Raw genomic sequence first — 9,435 nt, forward strand, 5'->3', positions numbered from 1 at the left:
CCATAGCCTACCATAAAGTAGAGAGTTTGGACTGGAATGCTGTGACGGCTTAAGTTCCGAAGTTATCATCATAGAGGTAGCCTTGAGTGTTATTCAATCACGTGACAGAGGTGATAATGTGGATGAACAATGGTCTTTATAGATTTGGAAATTGTACTCCAATTAACAGTCCATCGCCAAATTACATAGTACGCTGTACTTACGACATACGCGTTTAGTATGTTTAGTTTTAATCGTTTTCTTTGGTCATACGGTAACTCATGAAATCATCAATCGGGTAGCGAAGTAGCATTTAGCGTTCCTATATAGTGGTGTTTACTAGCATTCCTACATCCACTCAACATCCACCAAACTTGGATTTCTAGGTGATAATGATAGCATTAGTTTCATCACCGGTAGTAATATATTCTAGCTGGTGCGGTATTTTATATTCCGATTGGGGTCTTTGTTGCGCCGGTTACAACTTAATATTAACTATCAATTAGTTCAGATACTAATACACTGATATCGTTAGAGCAATTCTTCAAACTCGGCTTATATCCAAGGTGTTTTTTAATCGGCTCATGCATGTGTCTGATTAGTCACAACTTTCACTTCCTCCGTCATAACATACACCAGCTGAATGGTTCTGGTTCACAATCTCAAAATAACTGAATTCCATGCAGTAACTCATGCGATTATTCGTGTGAGGTCACTTCCCAAAGAACTTTTGTTCAAGTTCGGTCCTTTCATACATTTCGATAGCTTAACTAACTGTATAAGATGTAACGACGTAATGACAATTGTTTGCAAACGTACAAATAATTCGATTGGTATTCCCACATATGGATCTTACCGGGGGGGGGGGGGGACCGGGGGTGCGGAGGGGGGGGGGCAGGAGACATCTTCTTGTTCTTTCAATTCTTTACAACATGAGCTTATAGCTATATACATTTACATATAGCAGAATAAAGGCGAGAGTGGTTAGAGGTTGAGGCTCGAGTCGCTATTCTGATTTCATTGCAAATATGAACCAAATAGCCTTTGTTAAATATAGTATCACAGAACCTTAAGAATATGCAATTCCAGCATGTTATGATTATAGAATATTTAGATGAAGTACATACTCTTCTATAACTGGTGATGTTACTGGGAAATTGCTTAACCATCATTCCAAACACACATACACACCCATGCAAACAAACTAATTTCTCTCAAGCAAAGGATTTAGTTTTTTATAGTGTTTTATTTACTTATTCTTTATTTATAGTTTTTTATTTACTTTTTCTTTATTTTTAGTTATTTATTTCAATATCAGTCATCATCAAAAGCATTTTAGCAGTTTAGAAAGAATGTTTTTTAATAGTATTTTAGCAATTTGGAAATCTTGTTTTTTATAACATTTTGTTTAAATATATAGCAGACAAAAATTTAATTGAAGAAACGATTTTGTATAAAAGTTATTGTGAGGAAAAACAAGGTTTCTTCGAGATTCGGGTACCGGAGACCGTTTGGAAGACTTCCAGTGCCGGTGAGTTGTTCGGTTATCTCGGTGCGAAGGTCGTTACTGCGGTTGGCGGTTTCAACGATATGGTTATGTCGAAGAGGACGGATGATATAGTCAGTTGCCAGTGGTAACTCAAGGGTGCAGGCTCTATTTCTGTTTGGAACGTCATTAGCCTGTATCACTGCAGAGTCAAGGCTACCATCGCAGGATGGAAACAGTAACTCCAGGTGGTAGGAGTCGTCGTTAAATGGATCTTCGTCTTCATCAGTCGTTAAGCCGGTAGAATACTCAAAAGAGGAGTACTCAGTTGGCTGGTAGGTAGACCCGCCAGAGCTCATCAGAATGTCATGATTATTGACGTCATCGATGACGTCATCTTCACTACTGATCGATGAAGTAGACGAAGAGGATGCCAGGCTGGAGGTGATGTCACTGGATGAACTGCTCAGGCTGGAGATGGTTGAGATGTTCTCAAACCCGAATGGTAAATCCAATCTGCGAGGTTCATGGCTGTGTGGAATGTCGTACATCTGCGTGAATTCAGCGCTACCAAACGAGTTTGCAAATGGTAATTCAAGGTGGTAAGGATTACCGTAATGGGACACTTCATCTTCATCGGTCTCTGAGTCCCAGGATGCCTCAAAGTCAAATGGACTGCTTTCGTCTGCCTGTGACTGGGTGTTAGACCTGTCAGATGCAAATATATCATCAGCAAATGGATCCACGTAGTCCTCTTGAGTTAAAAGCGATGAAGAACTGGAGGGAGATACCAATCTGGAACTCGAGTCACTGGAGGGAGGCGATACAGTGCAGAAGTTATCAAACTCCAATGGTAAGTCAATGGCGTATGCTCCATTATTGCGTGGAATGTCGTTCTCTTGGATCGTAGAGTAGAGGCTATCATCGGATGATGGAAACAGTAGCTCGAGATGGTAGGAGTCATCTTCAAATGGATCTTCGTTTACTTCAGCCTCTGAGTAAAGGCTGTCAATTGCCATGACATCATCAACAGATGGTGCTATGTAGTCCTCTTGACTAATAATTGATGAAGACAGCAGGCTAGAACTCGAGTCACTGGAGGGAGGCGATACAGTGCAGAAGTTATCAAACTCCAATGGTAAGTCAATGGCGTATGCTCCATTATTGCGTGGAATGTCGTTCTCTTGGATCGTAGAGTAGAGGCTATCATCGGATGATGGAAACAGTAGCTCGAGATGGTAGGAGTCATCTTCAAATGGATCTTCGTTTGCTTCGGTCTCTGAGTAAAGGCTGTCAAATGCCATGACATCATCAACAGATGGTGCTGTGTAGTCCTCTTGACTGATAATTGATAAAGACAGCAGGCTGGAAGTCGAGCCACTGGAGGAAAGCGACAATCTTGAAGTGGTATCAGTAACCGATGGTAACACAAGAATGCGTGCTTCGTTTCTGTTTGGGCCGCCGTATTTCGTGCTCGTACCACCAAGGGTCGATTCATGGTTGGAAGCAGATGTAGAGGTACTGATCTCGTCTGGTCGGTTGTGTGCAGATCTCTTTCTATTATTCAAGCCGCAGATGACGTCTGGCGTGACAGTGAAGAATGACGAATGACACAGAACTGGGGGCAACCGACTGAAACTGCTGACTATGGGTGAAGATGACCGACTGGAGGTGGTAACAGTTGGTGAAGATAGCACACTAGAGGTTGTGACGATGGAGGTGGTGTAGACAGATGACGAAGACTCATGACGAAATACATCTTTGATACTCCTGGCACCATGGTCAATTGTTATTGTTGGTGAATAACGAGTTGGGTGTAGGAAACGTCTAGGAAACAATAGATAAGTAATATTTTACAATCGTTGAAAAGCTACACACTAATCGTTTGATAATACTGTAACATTTACTCAGTCTAAGATTCAGGGGGTGCCTAAATATTCCCTACAGAGGAATGGTGGTGGTATGGAAACAATTCGGTTTGGATGGTTGTGTGTTAGTAGCGACGAGCTTTGAACCTCGCTATTACATGCAGAGAATATAACACATAGATAAACGAGTAAAGAACGAACTCTGAGATTTCGTAATCTATTACTACAATCAGCCACAATACATCGGCACGAAGCCCTCAATAATAAATAGAAAACATGTACTTAAACGAAAATGGTTACAAACGAGGTCTCGAGATTGATCCACCTTATATGATGGACAGACGTCACGTGATATGTATTACGTCACTGTCCACATGGAAAGCACATGTGGCTAAAAACGTTGACATGTAGCCTGAATAAATAGAGGGCGACATATATGATGACCAACGCCATCACACTACAATATGATTAATTTCTCCACCTAATTTAAGTTAAGTCCAGTTTAGAAAATTTACTGAGAGGGAGTTCCATGAAGGGGGAGAGGGGGGGGGGCATCCTTTTATCTTAATCTTTACATTTATAACTTCCCTGTTTCTCCCATATAGTTATCACAGTGGAACTATGATTAAGGTTCACATATTGGGAGGATAGAGAGGAATATTAGTAAGTCGTCTTTAATTTATACTTTGCAAGGAAAGAAAATGCCAATGAGTTGCTTGCAAATGTTAGTTATTTTGTTTATTTTGTTTGCCACTATTATTCATCATTGCATGGATTTACCTCTGCCGGATTTTATGACCGATGTTTTCTTCAAGTGCACGAGTGTCAAACGAGGTAGATCCCCATGGCAATAGCTGAACAGTTCTACATATCCTGTTCTGTTCGATGTTCTTGTCCTTAGGAATGCCACCGTCAGCTAAAGGGAGTTGAAAAGGAATATGTTTGTATAATCTGATTTTGTATCTGCAAATGAATAATTGGATGGAGAGGAATGGCCAAGATATAAAGTTAGCTTAAGACATGTAACGTAGACAGATTAGCTGCACTAACCGAAGTAACTAGACCGTGTAAAGAAATTCAACCAGTGATTATTTGGTTGGCCTCTTAATGAAGAATTCATTTACTTAAGTTTTGTTATTAACGAATATACTGACCAGCTTTGAAATAATTATGTGACATTGCCGGGAAGACGATAACTGCTGTTAACAATTAAGGAGGTATGATGTACATATATAAACAATTAAAGTTAAGATGATGGTTCTTCGCTTGCAAATCAACTTAACAACTGACTAAATTACACAATGAGGGTACCTATAATTCTACAGAAGTCGCAGCCTAAGAATAATTCTTACCATTATCATAGAGGGCGGGAAGGTGTTCATTTGGATCATGATTTCTGTTCGAGAGTCGCCTCATGTATGTATGCAGCACGGTCTGGATGATTATACCTGAAATAAAAGAACATAAATAATTAGAATAACAACTAATCAAGTTTAAATAGTTATGTAATTCAATGTGACAACAGTCTTATGATATTATGAGATGAAAACACCAAGACTTACCACAAGTAAGTACAAACAGCAAGGTGGTCATTTGAAGATCAGAGAGGGCGTCCTTCAGTCGATCATTCTTGGTAGTAGTTGGGCAAGTCATATTCCATTGATAATCCATTGAGTTCTCAGTTGGAATCTGCTCGAAGTAACTAAGCATACCGAAGAAGACTTGATAAACGAAGGAGATGAATTCTCTTTGAAAGACTAGCAACTCGTCCACCGCTGATGAAAGGATGTCAAAGATGTACTTCGTCCATGAATGTAGATCCACGAATGCTTCTCTACTTATTCGCTGGACTCGGTGGTTAACTTTGTGGTATTGGTCAATCATGCAGTAGACGAGGGATGATAAGAGGTGCTCAGTGTTTGCTCCAGTAGTCACATGATCACTCTCAAGCTCTGAATATTCATCGTCAATATTCGTCAGATTTGTGAGAGACAAGTTTCCTTTACTCTTTCTGTCGCTGTCGAGTCCGGAAGAGTCCATACAGTATTTGGTGTACCGATGCTGTGTTTGTGTGAACTGTGAGAAGAGAAGATAAAAAAAATCTATAAAAATATGAAAGATGAAGCATATGTTCAAAATGCAAGCACGCATTATTCATATATTTAATACAACAACGCCACATGGGATTATCAATTAAAACATTGAGTACAAGGGCGAGGAAAGTGAGTATTTGTAGACACATCAAGGTAGTATCACATACACACACACAAACTATTTCTCTTCCTGATAACAGACAGACAGGTCTTGAAGCTCAACGTCAGATCATGCAGCAATTATAGATTCCTATCTTTTAGAAAACCAGAGATTATCTAAACGATGACCAAAAGAAGTCATTTATACAAAAATTTCCTTGTTAACTATAGACATGGAGATATTATCGGTAGGGTGAGATAGGGAAGTGTGGGGGGGGGTAGGGCTTTAAGCCTTTTGGTTTTTCAGTTTCAGTTTATTTTATTGTTTTGATGCTCCCAGGACAAGAAAAAATCATTACATAAGGTACGGAGAAAGGTAAGAAGGAATATGAAACAGTTGCCTAACCCTGTATAAGTCAACAAGATAAGAGTACTCAGTACTTAATGCTTTTTATAATTTCACGACAAAGACGCAAAACATTCTTAGTTTTAGTTTGAAAAGAGACTTTTATATGTGATGGGATTCAGCCTGTAGTACTGGATATATGAATATCTCTCTTGTCTGAAAATGCTGAGTATTCAAACACTAAATGGATTACATCAACCATTTTTCACTCCAAACATTTAAATTACTAATCCTTTCATGAAATACAAAGTTCTGGAATTTGCCGATAACTGAAAAAAGCGCATTGCGGTGTTATTACATAGTATAGTTGAACACATGCTTATGCGGCCAAACTTTTTAAATTTGCTCCGACTGAGCTATACAAAACGTGAAGTAGTACGATACTTATATTCATTTAGCTTATTGTATTTCACTTGACTTCTCTAATCGGCCGTTGTAAGTCACAATACGACATAATTAGTGACACTACATTTCAAGCGTATAGGAAACAAGCTCATTACTATATATCATTTGGACTAGAGTTCCTTTATGAAGGAACTCTAATTTGGACTGTCTGGACAAAGTGAATCTGTCTTTGGTCAAGTTTTTTTGTATTACATTTTGCTATCATTGATATGCGAAAACTTCTGGACTGTTTTTAATATGAATACTTATTTTTTTTTTGAAAGAAGTTGGAGGGGGCCGGGGGGGGGCGGGATAATAATTTTTAGCTATTGCGATATTCAAGATAATCACCTTTAAAATGTACCAAGCCTTTGCTCAATTAACTTGGATAAATTGATGATGACGTTGGCTCCTCAGTGCTTGACTTAATGTTACTGTTAATCCGCTGTTTCATAAATTCCAACAAGTCGCTTGTTTTTTCATATACTCCATTTAAAACAACAGAGCACACTCGGATACATTCAACACCATTTTCCACTGACAAATTTGTTACACATTAATAACATGTGTTGCATCTGAGGAACTGATCTTGTCATTTGTGTCTTAGACTACATTATCCAGTCACTCTAATGGTCATTCCTGAAAAATTAATCGTGTTATATGATACCACGTGGATTGATATCAGTGATGTTAAACGGTCCACATCATATCAACTAATAATTGTATGCTTTAAGTCTTAAGTTTCTGTAATTCCTTTTACACTATGTTAACCTTACTTAGCCTGGAACTCTCGATTACAACATTCTGTGAATTGAATACCATACGTTTGCGTTTGTTTGTGCGATATAGTCGAGACTGAAATGGTCTTGATACGGAATATTGATATGAATGCGTCCATTAGCCTTTATGATAGTAGTTGTAGATAAACGCGTAACGTTTAATTCCTTACCAGGTTGAGACTGTTGACGATTTCAGATGCATTTACTTCAGCAAAAATCCCAACACTTTCCGAATTAACGTGTAAATCCACATCAATGATAGTTCGTGCAACCAAACAGAACAAAACACAAGCAGCTCCGAAGAAGAAAATGCGAACCATTTCACTTCGATATAGGTAAACTGGTATTGAGAGTCTTGTAAACGATTTATATTAATGATGAACCGGTCAGCATATGAATCTATGCATATGTTGTTGGCAAGCAATCTTTTAACTGTTCGCGTGTGACGTCACAGATACAGTTTCATCCAATCAGAGATCAACATACCATAATTGCGTAGAATATATCGAAGTTTGTAATTGGTCAATCCACGTTACACGTAGATACGAGAACGCGCGCCTACCCACAGGTATGTTGTATAGTGCATCTTTGGGCCAGAGATACATGCTGTGTACAAAGATCGCAGGCTACACAGTGTGCAGCGCGCGCGTATACACTCAATGATGAAGTCAGCTTCTTGTGTGCGCCAAAGATCTTGAGCACCTTGGCTCAAGACATTTGACTGTTACATAAATTGTATTAATGAAAATATTAGAAATATTTTCTTTCTGAATAATAGGTAAGGTACACCTTAGCCTAAAGCCAAGTAAGTTTTTGCAGCAATGAAGTTCTCGATCCATTCGTCCTTACATCAGACCCAGGCATACAATTTCATAATTTTTAGCCACTTGGTGAAAAAAGTGAAATTGCTACAAATCCACTGTCTAAAATAAATTCCCAACGGACATGTTCTTGAATTACACCACACATCGTTACTCTGCAGACTAATGAAAGCAGCGCAAACATATTTTCTGATAATAAGCAATAATAATTTTCCCGGTACGTTTTAGGTACGCAAATAATGCAATTTTTAGACGGACGATTGCTACACCCGACTTATGTGTAGCCTACATATTTTAATGTTTACTGGCAAGAAATTCAAGTTTTTCCTTCTAACGGCACTGAATCCACCGTGGCATAAAGTTTGTATATAGCCTGAAGTTCGAGGCTTACATTCCTTTGTAGGAAGCAATGTAACTCTAAGCTTAAATTTGACCTCTGAAAAAATTAGATTTGATCGCTGTTGTATTACAAATATGTGGCTAAGTCCTTGCCACATACTTCATACATTTCACCGTTGGATATAGGCCAGACACAGAGCACCAGGACCGTCCATTGTTACCAGCTAGGCCTAGTGTGTAAATTTTTTAGTTTAGATATAAAACTGTCAAACGAGCCTTTTTTTCAGTTTTTAAGATTTTACCATTTCTTGTCCGAGCCAAAGCGGAGAGTGTAAGCTTTGATTGATTGACGAAACGGGTACGGCCAAAATGAATAAAAGAATGATAAATGATAAAGGCCTATATATGATACTGGTCAGGCCATGTATATAGCATGGCGTGGTCTGCTTCTCAGATATATATACTAAACATAAAATGCGATCACTCTGAACAAGTTAACTTTGATTCAGTGATGATACATTTAGTCTCAAATCGGTTTGCATCTTATGGCACTTGTTTGCCGTCTCTAATGAAAACACAACATCGCCATTTGGATCAATCGAGATATGAAATACCTGCGTATATACCTACCATGTACAGTATGGATAAATGTTTGATCATATATAGTTAATTTGCACAGGGCGCCGTAGCCACTTGGATGATGAAGACACGGTGCCTGTAATTCTCCCCCTGTCCCCAAACATTCGATCATATGGCTAACATCTTATAACACGCACGGACGCAAAGTCTACACAAATGTAGTTAAAAAGATGGAAACTTACATATTTTTCATCTAACCACCTTACCGAAACAAGACACCCCTGCAATTGGATCAACGTATATCCTTTCCCTTTCACCGCCATGTGCCAAATTCCGTCCCGTCTCCACACGGGCGCTGGATGTCATTTTTGTCCCTATTTTATAGACAGTATCCTGGTTCAAGCATGTTTCCCAATTGTCAATTGTTGGACCTGTCACTTTAAAACTAGTCCCTTGGTAATCCCCTTGCCAGGACCTCGACGTGTTTGCTTCCGGTTGCATCACTTCATATCCAGGCAGCTGTTTCCGTTAGTTGAGCTGTAAAGTCTGACTACACAGCTATTTATACTTAGAAACGCCGTACACTTTAAATATACATTTGT

The 9,435-nt window shown here is 39.0% G+C and overlaps 1 protein-coding gene across 2 annotated transcripts; it reads right to left on the bottom strand.

Annotated features, from left to right (window-relative positions):
• Positions 1-1,233: 1,233 nt before the first annotated feature.
• On the bottom strand, positions 1,234-9,260 carry LOC139970752 (uncharacterized). Of its 2 annotated transcripts, none has more exons than XM_071976712.1 (5): positions 9,076-9,260; positions 4,896-5,409; positions 4,686-4,781; positions 4,114-4,249; positions 1,234-3,292 (listed from the first exon to the last, which is right to left on the bottom strand). In XM_071976712.1, the coding sequence occupies exons 1-5, from the start codon at positions 9,154-9,156 to the stop codon at positions 1,411-1,413; spliced, it is 2,709 nt and encodes a 902-aa protein (XP_071832813.1). In that variant the 5' UTR covers positions 9,157-9,260; the 3' UTR covers positions 1,234-1,410. The 2 variants fall into 2 exon arrangements, with proteins under 2 accessions (XP_071832813.1, XP_071832812.1); XM_071976711.1 differs by lacking the exon at positions 9,076-9,260 and adding an exon at positions 7,265-7,499 and having other exon boundaries at positions 1,235-3,292.
• Between the last annotated feature and the right edge of the window lie 175 nt (positions 9,261-9,435).

This window comes from Apostichopus japonicus, chromosome 8 (genome assembly GCF_037975245.1).
Source record: "Apostichopus japonicus isolate 1M-3 chromosome 8, ASM3797524v1, whole genome shotgun sequence".
In the NCBI taxonomy this organism is placed as follows: Eukaryota; Metazoa; Echinodermata; class Holothuroidea; order Aspidochirotida; family Stichopodidae; genus Apostichopus; species Apostichopus japonicus.